The following is a 19,161-nucleotide window of genomic DNA, read 5'->3' as shown; positions in this document are numbered from 1 at the left end:
GCAGCAGTGTGATGACTGCTCTGTGGAAACCACTTATGACTTTTGCAAACAGGGATGCTTGGTAAAAGCAAATAGGAAAACATGACACATTTTTTTGTTGCTCAGATGTCCAGCCCTATATTGGAATGGTATAACTGTATACACAGAAAAATGTTAATAATTTCAAAGAAGCTGAAAAAAAATTTACTTTGTATCATCTATAGGAAATAATGCAGTATTTACCAGCCATCACCAAGCTTAATATCAAAAGTCTTTAGAAATGACACAACAGAAAATCCAAGAATAAATGGTAGCAAATACCTCTTCTTTTTTCTTCAGTGTAGACTCTAACTCCTGTATTGTCTGGTTTAATTCTGTTTTATGTGTGTGGACTGCATTGGCTTGACTGCTCACACACTCTAGCTCAGTCACCTGTTGAAATAAGTAGAAATACCACATAGAGAATTAATTTCAACAAATTCAAGGTACTATGTCTTCTTCGCATCAATAGTTGCATTTGAAATATACCTTTAGTTCTGTATGACTTATGTTGATTAAAATAGTGAAGGTGCTCTTATGAAGTTAGCATAAAATTCCTTAATTAATTGTTTAGCATAAAATGGTTGCTATGGCTTCTTGGAAACAATAAATTTAACAAGTCGCAGGCTGAAAAGAACATTTAAGTAAAACTCATACTCACTAATTGTTGAGATTTTTATGAAAGAATCTGAATTACCATTTCAGAGTCAGTAATGGCGAGACGATTAAACACAAATCTGTCTGTCTAACTAACCTCTCCATCTGACACTATTTCATTTTTCACCATCTTCATCAAACTAAGCCAGAATGCTCACCCACTTCCTAGCAAACCTATTAACATTTCACAGCCTCAATTTCCGACTTGGCATCCAAAGATAAGAGCAGACACTCAGCCACCAATGTACAACTGCCAACTTCTTACTTCCTCTAGTTTCACATCTCATCTCTCAGTCACAAAGCCAACAGCTAATGGCACAATTTGGATTTGCATCGCTCCTCTTTATTAGCAGACAGCAAACACTCTCCATCTGCCCTTGGATAAGTTAAGATACCTGGCAGTGGTACACCCTTTTTATTTTGTTTTTTTTTAATCAAAGAGATGCTAATATACTGTCACTCACAAATAAACAATTGTCAAAGTCAGCATCTGCACTGAAGAAATAAAATCCATGCAGCTAGAGTCTATGCAGAAAAGTCTTTGTTCATGTACCTCTCAAATTACAGATCAAGATATCAGAGCGCTCACATACTGCACGTCTGCGTGGATGTGTGCACTAACACCTATTGTTTCATAATAAACTGTTGAAATATTAAAAATACTATTTACAACCTAATAACTCATTTTTATACTGAAGATATGAGCCTGTCAACCTTAGTATATAGTCTTCAACAGAGCTGCACCATCTACCTACAGTAACTAATCTGTTCCCCAAATCCTTTGAACAAAGTGCTACACAATTCTGCAAGAAAATCCTCTAGGTCTCCATTTAACTTTCTTGGAGAAGTAGCCCTTAGATGGACAATTTTATTTCTTAGATAAAAGAATATCCTGAGGAATCAAGGTGGGTGCCCTCCAGCACTGATGTAGACTAGCTAGTGAAGCCACTGTGATTCCAGTAATTTCAGACTCTGAACTATTTATAGGCTTAAAACTTACTGACCACAGAAAGAAGTAAAAGGAAAGCCAAGATGAAATACAAGAAAATTAAAATAAAATCCCTATCGACTTCTCCTTTCTGAGTCACAGGGCATGAACTTCTCTGTGACAGCCATGACAAGTCTGGTTTCCACTACTGGCAAACTGTGATGAAACATTTTTGCACATAATGTATTTATAAACAGAAACAACTGAAATTACAGCAAATTCTTGAGACATATAAGAGGAATGAGGGATGAGGATATAGCTTGGTAACACAAAACCTCACACCCCATCACAAAGAACTATCTTACTTGGTGAAATTGTCCCAGAAGAAATATCAGTGTTCATGGCAAAAAGTAATAGCAGTTTGCTCAGTTTTATATGCCACTAAATATGGAAACTGAAGTCTTAGAAAATTTACTCTATTTGCTTCAATTACACAAAAATGTCTATTTAGATTCCTTGTGGCTCCCACCAGTTGTGACTGTTACAGTACTCACCACTACAATAACACAAACACAATGAGCAGAATTGGAACACGTGACGGTTATTAACCTATGTCTACACAGTGTCCAAACTAACATCTAGATACAGCAAGAATCACAGAGGCTCAGAGTAATTCAGGCTGGAAGGGGATGCTGGTGGTCATCTAGTTGGGGCTTCCTGCTTAAAATGAGGTCAATTTTGAAGTCACATTTGGTTGCTCAGTGTCTTGCCTTATCAAGAGCCCTTCCCTATCTCGCAGAGCTGCCTCCGTTTTACACAGGTTCCTGTATTTCTGACATTGTGGGTTTATGCAGATCTCTATCTCATTCTTGAGTTTTCTGGGAACTGTCAAACTCACTCACCTCCTCCACTTGTGATGTTTAACGTCTTAAACACTTCCAAGCTTTTCTGCAGACCCAAGTCTTGAATTGGAGGTGGAAGAATTTGTGAACCCATGGCTAGGGTTGTTACAGGAACCCAGGGTCAGGCCCTCTCCCAGCCCTTGTGAAAGACCAGAGTGTTGTTTGGCAACCTCCAAGAAGGCAAATCTCTCTTTTAAAACTGTTAGACTCAGCTCCAGCCACTGGCTGAGACAGAAGAAAACTCAGTCCCCAAACCACCTCTGTCCTAGCACCTAGTGCCTTGGAAGCAAGTGTGCAGAAGCATCTCACCCTGTCAGCAAGGAAGCACTTGGACGTCCACGCTCCCCAGTACGCTCCAGTCCGTACTAACTCAAGACACCTATTGAAATTGCTCAAGCAAACCCAGCTAATTCTGCTTGAGCAGAGCAGGTAGTGCTCTCACAAACCTTCTTGCCAACAGAGGCAAGTGCTGTCAGAAGGGCAATTAATTACCAATGCTAAATGGCCTGTAATGTCTTACTCTGCTCCAGCTTTTTTCTGGGCAAATGTCCATCTCCTACTGCTTATGCAAGAAAATAATGCATTGTTCAACTGTTTTGTTTACTGTTGGATGGAAAATCAGTAAGTTGGAAAAAAATAACAAATTCCATTTTAAAAATGGGGTTACTTTAATCATAGTCTTATTTTAATGCCCTTTCCTACAGAAAACTCAAAACATGTCAAATATCTTAATGATGTTATCTTCTTGAATATACCTAAAAAAGGCAAATAATATTGTGATCCTTTCAAAAAAATCCGTAAAGTAAGATGGGCTAGAAAATGATGTGATATAAAGAATATGCGGTTGAAAAGAGAAGTAACAAAAGATAAAGCTCTAGGCAAAAATCTGGATAGCATTTACTTGCTCTATTTCCTTGTTTCAAATTGAATTTATTTTTCTCAAGACCAGTGGCCCAAAAATCATTAAAAATAACTGTTTATGCATTATGCACAGAAGGAGGCTAAAATGCTTTAGTCTGACCCTCCCATGTGCTATTTTCAGGACATCTCCTCATTCGGTGTTTCATCTTTAAGAGCAAGGCTCAATCAATCCTTCAAGCCTTTGCACAGCAACACTGAGCAATGTACCTGTGATTAAGCCTTGTTTCCAGTACAGAATTCAGACTAAAAGAACAGCCTTTGAACAAAAACTGATTAAACAAGGTTCTTCTATTGTGCTATTGTATGACTGCACTGACAATACTGTGGTTTTGTATTTGAGACTAAAAATGAAAAAAAAATAATAAAAAAAAATTGTTCTTAGCTTCTTCTTCTTTACTTTGTACTTTTCATCCAGGTAAGGATTGCACGTAGGAAAAAAAATTCTAAAAGGGCTTTTTAGTGACTATTCACTGAGCTAACTCTTCCAGTGTATGACTGGCATTATATTTAACTCCATACTTCAGTGAGAAATACATCAGCTGAAAAGGCAACTTTTTCTGGCAGAGCCTAGACCTTCTCAGCAGAGGCCATTCTAGAATTTTCTGGAAAGTTTAATCTAGGCTCAACAGCCCATAAATAGAGGAAGATGCCAGGCAGAAATTTTCATTGCAGCAGACAGCTATTGCACACTGCACTGCTGGGAACACCAGGGGAGTCAGGCTTTGAGCCACGTAACACAACATGGAGCAACACCCTTGATGTGAGCTCAAGCCAGTGACTGCCCAAAGCTTCAGAACACTGAGGAACCTCTCAAAGAAAACAAACTGAATCAAATCACAAAGAAACTGGGAGAGGAATTGCACCACTTCCCAACATAGACAACTACTTCACGAGTAAAGACTTCAGTTAGAGGCAAAGAAGTGGGAATAACAGAAATATTTTGAGTGGTCTCCTTCCCCAAATAATTACTGACTGCATGAATCTGTGCTGCGTTTGCTGCAGGTTGATTCATTTTTTCAAACCACTTTCTTGAGATAAATTTGTACACTTCTAATCTCAAACAATAGTTTTTATTCAGCATCTTAAATTCAGTACTAAGAGGTTATGAAGTTCCTTCTAAACTTCAGACAGAAATCAGTTCAACTGCTACAGAAATGCAAAGAAAGGCAGATAAGAATATATTTCCAGTGTAGCTGTAGCCTATTTTATATACTTGACACCATTACCTTGTTGTTTCCTAAAGGTATTTTTGTCCCTTCTATTTACTGTGAAGTGCAATATCCAAGGTCTACTAGCCCAGGCTACAATGCAGAAGAGGCAGAGTGCTCACATGCAGGACTGAATTTAAGTATATATTTTAGTCTAGTTGAGTTACATCCTTAAATGGATCATAACTGTATCTGTGACAACATTATTCCATCAATAATTCAAGATGAACCTCCTACAAAGAAAAAAGAGCCCTTTGCTTTCCACAAAGAGAAGAGAAATTGTGTTGCATGGCTCAGCAAAACTAAGAGTAACTGCATAAAGTTCCACATAATTTATGCAGAAGCAGCTTGTCAGTTCTTTATGGTGGATAGTAAGATGCAAGACAGCACGCTACAAGCCAGTCATAAAAATAATTCCAGTATAGCTTTCAAGAATAAAAAACTCGAGAAAGATTTTTAGTGCTAAGAAATCTGAAAATGCAGAAAACAAGAAAAATTGCTTTTCAAGGTTGCTGCTGAAAGAACAAAAATCACACCATAGTATTATTCATATACATCACTTCTGACAGCAAATTAATTATTGCAGTTCTCCAAGTACTCATAGATAAAATGATAACCTGGGGGCAGGAGGGAGTTTTGTGCATTACCAACAATATATTACTTTTTTCACCGGAGAAAACAATTAAAGATTTTGCTGAAAAAGACACATTTTACTCTGTGGGCACTGGTGCTTCAAGCCATGGAAATATCAAAATGTTTTCCACAGTTATTCATTTCTACAGAGATGAAAAAGGAATAATCCATCATCTACTCCATTTTTGTGAAGTAATGACACTGCAGTACGAATTTTTGAAAATAGAGGAAGTTTACTAAAATTGATGCTTTAAGCTTCAGCCGTGCATTACTATTTGCAACTGATAATGCAAATACTAACTTCAGGGGACATCCCTTTCTCTGCAATCTAATTAGCAAATATTTTTTACAGCTATCTGGCCAGCTCATGAAATACATGCAATAGCAAACACATTACAGAGATATCATCCTTTCATCCTGAGGATTTAAATCCAGTAATTTCCTCATTTTCCTGGAGAGTTTTGGAATTATAGGATAGATTTCATTCTACAAAGCTTTGACCACATAAAGATAATGTGGCATGCCTCCACAAAGTATGCTTTTTATAACTTGCAGACAAATGTATCTTAACAATTTTCTTACGTTTCTTAGAAAGATGAATATGAGAGACCTGCCTATGAAAGCTTTTCTTCCTTTCCCAGAGTGACAACAGGTTAGGTTGGTGTTTTGTTCTGTTTTGTTTTTTCCAAAATATAATCTGGTTTATGACACATTCAGTGAAAGTGAATTCTCAGGAAAAGCCTAATGAAATAGTCTTGGGTCCTAAATGCAAATCTGCTCTAAAAACAAACCAAGACAAACAGAAGAAGACAGAAAAGACTTGCCTGCAGTTCACTGTACATCAAAAAAAGCCAAATTCACGTTTGGATTTCAGGAGTATAACCTGGATCACCTGCTCTGTCTGAAAAGAGGCGGTCTTTTTAGGAAACTTTAATTATTAATAAAGGGTTGAAAATGGAAAAATATGCAGATTATTTGTACTAGGAATCACACAAAGAAGCTGAGAATACCTGTTGGTTTCAGAAATCCTGTCCTAGGAAACGCTCTGTGAGTCTAACATCAAGACTGACAACATACACCATTTTTGAAAGTAACATGGAACTTATGATAGCTGAAATGGTTATTGGAGGAGCAAAAAAACCCCACATATCCCCTTAAATAAAATGCTTGTATTTTTCCTTTGTTATTCCCTAATACCATGCAAAAAAAAAAAAGGTGGTCAGCCTCTGCAATGGTTTCTCAAGGATTTTTAAAATATTACTCTGGATTTCTTTTCATTAGAAAGTAGTTCCACTGTGAGGAGGATAACTGACCTCACAGAGATAATTACTGCTCTGAAGCATAAACTCTTTTTTAAGGCAAGATAGTAAGTTCAAAAATAAAAAACAGTTGCTACATTCCCATATGTCTTCTAAAAGCTCCATTATCACAGTTAGAACAATTAGCCTTTCCAGATCTTACTGTGTCATAGAAAACTCTGATACTCCCCAGAACATCTCTCTTGAACATTAGGTCAATATTTTACATTATGACCTCACTTGGGCAAGAGCTGCCCTTTTTTTTGCCTTTTCAGGAGTTTCTAGTGCAACAATAGTTTACTTGCAATTCCAGATGAAAGGACTGGATATGTAAATACATGGACTTAGTTGTCTGTTTCTTGTGCACTCAGAATTGGTCCATCTGCACACATATCTTTTCAAACAAATGCACAGACAAATACTGACAAAATTATAATGCGATTGTTTTGGTTAAATTGCAAAGCTACCCATAACTACCCTGCAAAATGCTCATCTATTTACACTGTAAACAAACGGTACCAAGCTGCTCTCTAACCACATGCTAACTACAGTATCTTAAGAAAGAAGCTGCACATGGATAATTTTTTTATCAACCAAAAAAAATATAGATACAGTGTAAGTTTGGATTGTTCAGCGGGGGTAGGAGGGACACAGTCTCAAATAGGGGATGACAAGACATAGTGTCCTGGTTTAACCTGAGCTAGCAATCACAACCACAACAGCTACTGACTCACTCCCCGCCCTCCCCCTAATTAGGGAGATAATTGAGAGGGAAGGGAGAAATTTGTGGGTTGAGAGCAGCTGAGTAGCCTGGGAAGAGGGAGAGCACCCTGGTCCCGAATGGCTGATCCCAGAGAGAGAGAGAAAAAAGTGAAAAAGGCTGAAAGGCTGAAGCAGGATGGCAAAAGGCAAAACCAAAGGAACTTCTGAATGGAACTCAACCGAAATGGAGCAGAACCAGAACGGGTCTGCGTCTATGTCTCTCTAGCTGGAAAACCCAACTCTCATTAAATATGAAGCATGACGCTAATGGGATGGAATATTCTCACTGATCACCCTGGATGTCAGTCAAGCTCTGCCCCATCCCTGCCCCACTTCCTCGCTACTCACACCTGCAGGCACAGAGCTCAGAACAGGCCTTGGCTCCCAGACAACAACTAAGATACCAGTAAATGCTTACATTCTCTTTGTTCCATGTCTAAGACACTGGAAAGTTACTTGAAGAAAAATGATAACCTTGTCCTGGGGTGTTATCTTATTGTTCTCAAAATGACTGTGCTAGCTACGAAAAAGAAAACTACCTACCTACCTGAAGAAAATTAACTTGCTCTCCGTTAAACCAGCACAGATAGGCATCACATAAAAAAGGCACATTGCCAATAAATTTCTGGATCAAAACTCCATTCCTGTATTTCTTTTTACTACACTTTCTGTCACTTTTCATACTTCCACTTTTAGATACTTCTACATAATGTCCTTCCTTGGCCACATAAACCCAGTTATTTACAGTAGTCTCACACTGGTGCTAGTAAGACTTCTCAGTAAGTATGAAGCCCACAATATGGGCTCTGATTCAGAAAGTAACTTTATTTAATCTGCATATTCAAAATTCAGTTTTGGTTATTCAGTTATTAATGTAGCTGGTGGAAATATGGAGGTGACTGCTAAAGGATCTGCAAAGATTTTCTACAGATAATCTCAGCAGATGGCTTATGTAGCACTCCATACTTCTTGCAGACTTTAATAACTGGTTTTATAGATTGTTATTTTCTATAAGTGGCACAGAAATAGCCCAATAAAATGACCACAGTTTTATTTCTGTATGCTCATGCATTTTTTAATATCCATTTTTAAACTTCTTTTAGCAGTAGAGAAATTAACGTCCATTATTTGTCAGGTGGCAACTATATAAGATGTCTTCATATTTATTTCATTCGTTGAATAAAAGAAACAGAACATAATAGGCTAATTTCATCTTATTTTGTAGGAAATGCTGGCAAAATAACAAGCTAGAATTCAGGAGTTTACCTCTCTGTTCTTTCAGGAATACCCAAGAGTGTGATCACTTCCCTTTATCTCTTTTTATCTTAGGTTTCTTTTGCTGCAGATGAATAATCTTCAAGGACTGCAGCTCTTATTATTATGCACTGGTGTTATTACTCTGTGCTATTGCCCAGTGTCATAGGATGATTTACTTTAGCAGTTAGCATGCAAGAAAAAAATTAATCATTTTCATTTTTAACATGACAAAGACAGAACTTCGGGTTACTTTCCATAATTCATATCACCATTCAATCCTTTCCTTATTGTGGTAGCAGGATTAATGTTAGTACCAATGCCACTCTATGTGTCTGAAGTAGCTCACTTCAGGGTTTTTCTTTCTGTTACTGAGCTGTTCTAAGCTCATGAATTTCTTTTGATTTCAAAAAGCTATGCAAGGTGTGTAGGAGTACTCCCCAACCCCATTTGAGGGAAACCCTTGTTGTTAAGTTGCTTTTAAGCAGATTAGAGGAGAGAAGGCTGCGGGTTCCAAGTTAAGTCCTTGACTGGGCATCACATCCTCCCAGAATTATCATCTCTTGTGTTTGAGAGGGAGAAATCTATACAATCATTTAGCAAACTTTCGAAAAATACTATGTCAGACAAAATATCAAAGTACAGCATGTCTGAATTAAGCTCATAACATATCAGAAGAGAGCAGAAAATTTTTATTTATTGGGAACTTTGCACTCAGCCGCACTGAATCTGTATTCTGCTTTGTCTCAGTTGTAGGCATTATTATTGCAGAGAACAAATGGAAGAAGGAAGATAAAGGGCCCAGAGAAAAAAATAAATGTGAAAATATGAAAAACTGAACTGACAGATGAGTAATTCTTACACGTAATCAGAAATGGCCAATAATAAATGAAACGAATTTTTAAAAATGCAATCAAAATCAATGAAAGGGCATTTTAGCTTTGTTTCTGTATTTTAAGAAGTTTTAAAAATGTGATACACAGAAAATCTATTTCAGTTAAATTTGAAAACAATTATAGAATAAAAAATATTTGGCTTAAAATAATGTAAAACAAGTAAAAAAGCAAAGTTTACAACAAATACTGTATGAGATGAAAGAACCGGTTTACCGCAGTGAATGAAAAAAATAGGAGATAAAAGAATGAGACAGAATGTAAAATGAAAGGATGTTTGTAAATAAAACATGACGAAGTTCAAACTATGGAAAAGGTACCATAAGAAGTCAACTCTTGAGACAGGATTGGCAGTAATATTTTTAATATAAAGAAGAAACTATTTATGTAAATAAGGCTATTTATAAGGCTGTTTATGTAAAGAAGAAACTAAAGATGGAAATAATAATGCAAAGTTTACTAATCAATATGCATTACTTCCCCCCACATACCACACTTGACAGAGGATATGAGTCTGCTGTAGCTTGCAGACAGATGACTCAGGCACCAAAACTTGTATATGAACCTAACGAACACTAGAAGTTAATACCACAATTACATTATGTATAAACCACATAATATGTTATCAAATATATTATTAAATGGAACTAAATATAGCAGCTAATGTCGGCAGTACCGTTCTCACTTGCAGTTTCTTTTTGAAATGGGGCACTATTTCAGTTTGAAAAATCAGTCTCCAGCATGTAGGTTAGAAGAACTCTTGTATCACACTGTATGAATAACAGATTGAGATTGATTTTTTTTTACATGATCTGTCTACTTTTGACTAGAGAGTTCTATTTATTGGGTTATCTAAGTCTATACTTTTCTAAAAGCAATTCCAACAGAGGGCAGTACTCCTGATGAACTGTCCTGCCGTAATTCACAGGCATGTCCAGAGGGACACAGACACGGAGCGTTCCTATATTCTATGTGAGATATCAACAAGCCTCAAGGTCAGAGATTGCAGTAATATTTCATACAGGCATATAAATGGTGATGAGAAGAGCATAGTGTAGATGATCCCATGTTATAAGATTTTTGCATTCCCTGAGAAACACAAAATAATTGCAGAAAATTTGCTGGGCGAAAGTTATGAAAAATCATCAGTTATTAATTAATGTAGCTGAAAAGACTTTGTTACTACTTCTGTCAAGGGTAGTATCATATAAAAGCAAAGTGACATGCTAAAAATTCCTATATTCATTAATTGTATTTTCCAGATTTTAAATAAGATTTCAACAAGAGCAAAAGTAACAGTAAGAAAAAGGGATCTTTGCCTGTCTTGTTTGGTTAGGTCTACCACAGCAAATGCAGCTGCTGTTGTTGTTTCATGTTACTTTTCTTTCTTAGGTAAGGACTGTATTGTCTGAACTTTGCAATAAAAGCTGTTAATACATTTTATTAGGAAGAATGTTCCCTCATTGTGCCCACATTTTCACGATGAGTTCTTCACTGTAAAGCCTATCTGATGTTCAAATACACCTGAACATCTGCACGTTTAATACAAGGTTGTTATCATTTTATCAACAATGACTATTATAATATATTCACAAACCTGAAGCACAGCTTAAAACTTCCACTCTTCTGAAGGAGAAGCTTAAATGAGATGACAGGCAAAGCAAGAGCCTCTCTCTGTACACCATGACAAGCTTGTGCCTGACTGGGAAATTTCTGAAGCAAAGCAGTTTTGTCAGCAAGTGCCAATTGCCTGAACTGAAAGCACTTTGCAAAAAGCACCAGTTTAATTACACTTCATGCATTTCATCCATCCAGCTATGGCACATGCAGTTACAGTCCATTGGAAATTGTTGCTATCCCCTATCAAACCATTTAGCTGAGACTTCAGGATCCTTGTCTGCAAGTCAGTCGAGGAGTAGGACAGCCCCCCAAAACAGACATTTCCCAAAGTTTCTCAGCTCAAGGGAATTCTCGCTACTTTTCCACATCCCCAGGTTCGACGCAACTTGCTGCATTTCTACCCCTACAGATAAAAATGAACCTTGTTCTTGGGAATACTAACAGCCTCCCGTTGGAGTGGTCCAGTGCAGGTGTGAAGAACCCTTCAAAATTCGCAGGATTTGGCTAATTGCCACACCTCATTTCATATAGGTGAGTACAGCATACAAAACCAAATTAAAAGGTCTGCCATGTTTGCGACTTCACTTTTCCCTTCTTTTCAGCATATTCATGAAATCTGTTTTCATGCAAAAAAGCAATGCTTCTGTTTGGTTTTGTTTTCTTAACATCTCCTTGTTATTTTTATAAGTTAACTGATACTAACAAAAGTTATACTGCTTAATCAAAGATATCTTTCCTCCATAAACGTGCTAATTTTGCCTTCACTTTGCACATAAAAAAGTGTCCCAAACTGGGATGACAAATTCATATGGATAAAGGTGAATAGATTATGCAATACATTAAGAGTCACATGTGAAAAGATAAATGAAAATATTGTATACTTGTTTTCATAATGCAGCCTTCAACCTCGCATGCTTTATTCCTCTCTCAAACACTGTTATTCCTTCCTCCACTGTGTACTAATTTCTGGTTTGCCAAATGACCTCTTCAAAATTTACCAGCAGCACCTCCTGTGTGAAAGCAGGAGCAGATCTCTTAATTGCATATAATGATCTTGAATCTATGTTCCGTTTTCTTTAAGTGCAAGGATGGGAGGGAACTGTTCATCTTTGTTATATGTGGAAACTACAACATGGTTTCTTTAGCTTACAAATTTGATATCAAGCTTCTGTGGTCTTAAATGCAAAAGGGACTGAAGTGTAATGCTATGGAGAAGGCCCTGAAACAGATGTGATGGCATCAAATGAAGAGTTAAAGTTGGCAAACATCTCTTAAGGTTAGATAACTTCCTGCAACAATATGCTTTGCAGAAAAAGAACTGCTACAAAGGAAAGAATTTCCCAATGGAGGAACTCTGTGCTTTAAAGCTATCATTAATTTCTGTCTCAAAGATTAACCTAAAGCCCCAACAATAATCTTATTTATTTTACTTGGACATCAGCAAATACAGTCACTAGTACTTCTACCTCAAGGATCCTGGCCATTTGCCTTGACTTACCCGCTTATGAAGACGTTCTGCTTCCTCCTGATACGCGGCGAGTTGTTGTTTCCATTGTTTGACGTTGGCAGTGGACTCCAGCAGGGCTGCTGTGAGCTTAGCGTTATTACCCTTGAGCGTGGCCAGTTCTGCCTCCCAGTGCTTGCTGATTGTCGAACTGCACAGACAGAATGAGAATGATCAGAGCTCCAAAATCTCTTCCTTTTTTTTTTTTTTTTTCCCAAACTATCCAGGAAAAAACAGAATTATGCAAAAATCGTGTGACTGTATGTCCAAATGATAATCCAAATGCTGACATCATCAAAACTGTAAATTCAGAAAACATAAATATATCATTATTGGAAAGCAACCTCTAACCTCTCAGTTCAGCTGGGTATTTTTTTAAATAAAATGTTAAGGATGATGAAATCCACATCAGCTTCCCAAAAGCAACAGTGTATAATTCTGTAATTCTGTAATATGTATAGGATTAGTTATTATTTTAATACATACATTGAGTGAAAGTGCTTTTTAAATCTACTACTTTATGAAATATATTATAGAAAAATATTTGTCATCAACTTGAGTAAAGAGAGCTAATGTAGTGCTTTGGAACTGCAGCTTAGTTGTCTTAATGTAAGCCTTCTATCATTGAAATGTACATTCTCTTATTAAATACCATATTTAATTTGTACTTGCAAACTCAAAGATATTTAATTTCAACACCATAATATACTATTAATATGCCTTTCCTCAATAATATCAGCAAAGAAACTAGAGATCAAGGAACACAGATATATTATTGCTTTGTTGCAAAGAGACAGACAATGTTGGGGTTTACTGGAAGTAGCCCATGCAGGAACAATCTTTGCCTAGAGTTTAGTTACTCTCTGAGAAAACACAGGGTTTTAATTTTCACAGGTAATTAGTTTGCCATCATCTACAGACTCTACATTTGCACTCAGTATGCATCTCAGACACATCAGGTGAATGTATTAGTATGCAAATAGCTCATTAATGCTTGCTTGTATAATGCTAACAGCATATGAGGTGCACACCTACATGGAAAATACACAGAGAAAATAGTTCATTTTGTCTAATTGGCTTACTATTAAATGCATCATGGAAAACCAAACACCTGTAACTCTGGTCAAAATGATTTTGTATACAGTTTTGTGATGAATTATGATGAATTATCATAATTTATTTATTATAATAAACATATTTTAATATGCTTCATTTAATTATAACTTATTACTATTTTGCATGTAAGTTTATAGGTTTATGTGACCTTTGTACGTATGAACAATGAAACATTCTGCCACCATTTTGTGCATCTAGTTTCTTTCTTCCATTTCATCATATGCACAGCCCATCCCACTAAAGTGTATTTCCAAAATGTTATGACTCCTCTAAGTGCTTCTTAGATGTTCAAGCCATTCTGAATACCATTTCAGATCACATCTACTTTTTCACTAAAAAACATTGTCTGATTCTTCCAGGCTCCAGCATTTCCTTCCAAAGACGCTGCTTTGCCCCTTGAACAAGCACACAAGTTCCTTCAGAAAAGGAATACAGGTTCTTTCAAAAATGCTCTAGCATTCTGTGATCTATTCAACTAATTAGAAGTTCACCACTGGAAACTGTAAATTTTAGATGACTACACTAAAATAATGACAATCCTACTTCATCAGTGAACACTGACTCACATATTGGAGATGAGAACAAATTTCTGTAATAATGTCTGCTCCTCTATTCCTCTAATCAGATTTACTTTTAACTTACTAACAGCACAACAGACCAACAAATTCTATAAAAATAATGGAAAAAAAAAAAAAAAGTCTAGTTCATTATCGTATTCATAACTCCTCCTTGATGTTCTGATCTGGCAAGCAAATATCCATTCCAGACATTTCATGCAAGTAGTTCTATTTAGTAGTCCTGCTCTGGCAGGTCTGGTAGTGAATTGTGTGTGTGCATGACACCTACGCATGTTTACAAAATGTGCCTTACTACCCATCTTTCCCCACAAAAGACACATACACACCAGATTTTATACTGATGTAACGCAGCAGATCAAAAGCTTTGTATCCAGGACAGTTACATGGTGAGAACTGTTTCATCACTTAATATCCTAATTTAATATGCAAACAGAAAAGCGAAGGGATTTTTTTTTTTTCCAAGTAATTATTTGTAAACCCACAATGATAAAAGGTAAACTTCTAACCCATGATGATGCCAGAAGACAGACTCTCAGGTGCTACTGAGTGATAATGTGAGGGGGATTCATGCTGTGTTTCACCTCCACCTTTGCCCAGTGTCCTTAATATCGTGCCAAGAAAACAGTCAGGAGCTCTTAAGTTATTGCTTGTATACTGGAATGTCAGCATTAAATATGAAGCACATATTTTCTATTACTTATATGGCTACCCTGCTTCAAAATCCAGAAGGTTTATTTGGAGCTGCTTATTTTTAAATTGGTTATTTTCAATAGGAATGCACCAGTATTATTTTTCAGTCGTACATTTTATCCCTAAGAGATCTACATAGTGCGCAAGAACATGCCTAATGTAATGCTGAAGTTATTAGTTTGTTGAATGTGCTTTTTTTCTATAAATAATTTTTACTGTATCTTCTATAGATTGTACTATAGTTCCATAAAATAAAAACATATTACTTACATTAGTCTAGTTTTGTATCTGATAACACAACGGCTTCTCAACTATTTAGACTCATTCTGTTTCTTCTTATAAAACTCCACATTCTCTCACATAAACACAATCGTGATGGATATCATATCAGGAAACAGAATCAAGGATGTTAATTTTTTGTTTCATAAAACTGTAATTCGATTTAAATAGCCCATAACCAATCCTGGAAGTACTGACTGACTTTTTTCAAATAATTCCCTGACAAACTCAGAGGAACATAAAATTATGCTTTGTGGATTATTTTGGTTAAAATTGTATTTATTTGGTTTTAGATTAATTATTTTAGGACCAGACAAAAGCACACATACAGCAGACTGTTCTTAAGCTAGACTTAAGAGTATCTGCATTGACGCCTATATCTGTAGAGCTACATTGGTTCAATGAGAACTCTCCCTTGGAAGAGAAGATGCTGCGGCTAACACCTGGGAGAGGGAACACATAGATCCGGAAGCTGAAGGACACGTGTGGAAAATTCAAAGGGCTTCCAACAACTGCTAGAGCCCATGGCCAGAATTTTGATGGTGGAATATCTGCACTACAGTCCCTCAGGACAGCACAGGAGGACTGCACATACTCGTTTTCTCTAAAACCTTTTACTTAATTCCTGTTTGAAAGGCTTTTTGCCAAATAGTATTGACTTTGCCCTGTATGCATTAGATTCTGTCACAGAAAACACACACTCCTCTCTCTCAGGTTGTCTTAAGAGCTGTAAATATCTCAAGCGTTCTGAGATTATTTGCTCTACGAAGTACACGAAATAAGAACACCTACTCAGTAATCAAAGTGATCCAAACTGCAATGCAACTTCTACCAGAACACCTTTCAGTTTTGCACAGAAGTGCATACACATTTGCACTCCTGTGGTGGAAGAATTCAGTCTGCATACAGATTTTTTTTATTTTTTTTTTTTTTCCTGAAAGCCATCCATCCCTTTGCTGGCAGTGTCACAATTTCATAATTCATTTCTTCAGACCTGTCAGAATTAACATCACCGACTGCCTGGCACAGTCAAAGTTTCAAGACGGTCCTTCAAAAAAAGAGAGATATCCTTAACAGTCCTACTTGTTGCTTGTTTCTCAGCATGAAAAGCTCCGTCAAACTTTTAAAAATACCTGAACAGAGAACAAAGCCTGGTCATTTCCTTTGTGAAATTTCTGAACATCTGATAATAAGAGAGTAAGCTGTTTTGCATACATCAATAGATTATTGCCAAGCACAAGGGGGAGAATGGGCCTCTAATAGATAATATCAAAATATTAATTTTATTGGCTCAACTGATCATGCTATACAAAAAATGCTTTCATAACAGAGGTTTAGGTCTCATTGCATAGAAAATTATCTTTACAATGACAACTGTTCATGTTGTAAGCACTTTTTAGCATGCAAAAGGTCAAAACTCCCCTGACTGTTGGTGCTGGCCACAGTATCTGATACGTATGTAACCCCAGGCATGTCCACAGTCGAAACACTGCATGGTACTCCACCATCCAGGCAAAGGGTTCAAAGTCAGATATTTAACAGCTATGGAATCCTGTAATTCGATCACTACCACGAAACACTGTTGGCTGGTATCACGCAGCCTAACGGTGACACTCCCTGAAAATTAAAGTAGGAGTCAGTGATCTTCCATACTTAAAGGCATTCTGACCAATTAACATCAAGCGAATCTCCTTGCTCATTGGGGATTAGTTACAACCCCAGTAAGTCACTGAGCAATGGCTTTGCTATCTATCCATCTGTGACCTGAATAGAATGCCAGGGGCTATAAATGCATGATTATCTTTCTCTGCAAAGCAGGTCACTTAAGGAAAATTAATCCGAAAAGCTCCAGCCACCATGTTTAGCCAGTTGGAGAAGGCTCACGAAGGCAGGGGGCAGGGAGCACATGTTAATGAGTTGCATTCAGAATGAAGTTATTTTGAGACATGCCTTCATGAAACAAAGAAACAAAAGCAGTTCAAATAGAGATGCTTTCTGATTTTGAACCAGTATTGCTTACGCACTGTTTGCTGAGTTGTATGCAGCACCAACACCATACAACATGGTTTAAACTTTATTTCACATTTAAAGACGTAATATGTGTGCAGAATTCTGCTTTATTAATATTTTATGCGTTTAATATCGTATTCAGTGCACAAAATGAATTAATTTAAAACTGGATTTCTTACTACAGTGTAGTCATGGTTTCAAAGACTACAGTTACTCAAGACCACATAAATTCTTTTCTTCAGGTGTCACCGTGATCTGCACTGCAGGTGTATGGTGAGCAGCACTGTGCTGGGACAGCAGAAATTAGGAGTAATTCAGCTGAGCAGAGAATGGATTACTTTCACTACAAAATTTGGCATCTGGTGTAGTAACTAATACACAAGACTTGATAAATATGAACAGAGCAGAGTTCCTGTAGCTGCTACCCAGATTATAAATAGTGACATGTGTTGGAAGCAGCCCAAGAGTCTGGTGGAGTCAGCATTACCAGCCAGTGGAAGGGTACATCAACAAGCTGGTAACGAGGCACTAACTGTGCTGGCAACAAGGGGTGATCCCCTCTGATGGCCTTGCTGGTGAGCCTTACAGAGCAGCTCTTCATGCTTAAGGAAGCAAAGGGGGGTTGTGAATGATTTGGTTCTGTTACAGCAGCATCTAAGAGCTCTAGTGAACTCAAGCAGTGCAGCTCCTTCTCTTCAGAAGTGTAAGGCAAGTGTCTGGATTTATGTAGAACTCCCTGGTGCATTTGGGAAGGAATTCTGCACAAGGTCCTTACAAAATCCTCCATATGAAATAAGCTTCAGATAATACTTTGGTCTCAGGCTGGAAGGGTGAGATCTCTGCAACAGGCTACACTTGCTATTCCCTACATTGGAATGATGTGACTGGCCTATTAGATGGAGATGTTGACTTTTCTGGCACAGAAGATGAGTGCAGCGTCTCTCGAGGTATTCCTAAAAGCTCACAAGAATCCTCCTCTCATTCATGCTGAGAATGAGAGTTAAGCTCCTCACTTCAGGCCCTGATTTCAAAGAAATTTTAAACAGGCATTTTGGGAGTTTCACTCCTTTTCAGAGATTTCAATATACATCTTCTTTGGCCATCTATTAAGCGTGTCAAATTACTCCATGACAGAAAGGATTTAAACATGATGGGTTTAGAGTTCGTCCTGCTGTTAGTCCAATGTACCATACACTCTTGGTAATGATGCAGAAATTTCTCCCTCTCTCCTGAACATTCAAAGCAAAATTGGAAACAGAAAGGGGTTTTGTCATTGATTTAATTATACCTAATTAGGAGTCCTACAATGAGTGGGAAGCTGAAGAGCGAGCAGTGGAGTGGATCAGGCCCTGTCTCCCTATTCCAGAAAGAGGCAAGAAATAAAACTTTTGAGTTGTTCTGCCATTTTAGTCTTCACACAAAGCCCTCTTCTTCTACAAGCTCAGTAGATTCAGCCACTGAAGACTCCAAACTTATGTACATGAGGGACACAGTCATCCACAGTATAGTTAAATAATTAAAGACCAGCAAAAGAGGGAAAACCACGGTAAGAATGACAGCTATTCTGAGAAGAAAACTTAATAAAGAAAACAAAATTGCCTCTTCACAGCTACCACTTATTGTCTTATCTGTAGTTGTGACTAACTGGACACACACAAAAGAAAGTCTTATTGACAAACTGGGTTTTATTAAAAAAGGGTAAATCCTCTCAAAGTTACAATCAAGAGGTAATTACCAGGAAATTGCTTTGAGTTAAATATTTTTAGTGAGGGCAATGAGAAACTAATTAATATTCAAAGAGATTCTTATCCTTAATTGGAGTATTCAAAAGAATTTTTAGCAAAGGAGGATAGCTCCCCTGGAGAGAGAAGTAGAAACACTAACAGAGCA

At 37.2% G+C, this 19,161-nt stretch overlaps 1 protein-coding gene across 1 annotated transcript in view; it reads right to left on the bottom strand.

Moving 5' to 3' along the window:
* Positions 1-19,161, bottom strand: part of HOMER1 (homer scaffold protein 1) — a gene marked incomplete at its 5' end in the record, with an annotated part of 64,421 nt that overhangs the window by 7,743 nt on the left and 37,517 nt on the right. Inside the window, 2 exons of the mRNA XM_080362788.1 lie at positions 301-411; positions 12,593-12,749. Of these exons, the coding sequence (XP_080218914.1) occupies positions 301-411; positions 12,593-12,749 (268 nt within the window). The remainder of the gene's footprint in view (positions 1-300; positions 412-12,592; positions 12,750-19,161) is intronic.

This window comes from Nesoenas mayeri, assembly GCF_963082525.1.
Source record: "Nesoenas mayeri genome assembly, chromosome: Z".
Classification (NCBI taxonomy): Eukaryota; Metazoa; Chordata; class Aves; order Columbiformes; family Columbidae; genus Nesoenas; species Nesoenas mayeri.
This window is presented reverse-complemented; position numbering and strand designations above follow the sequence as displayed.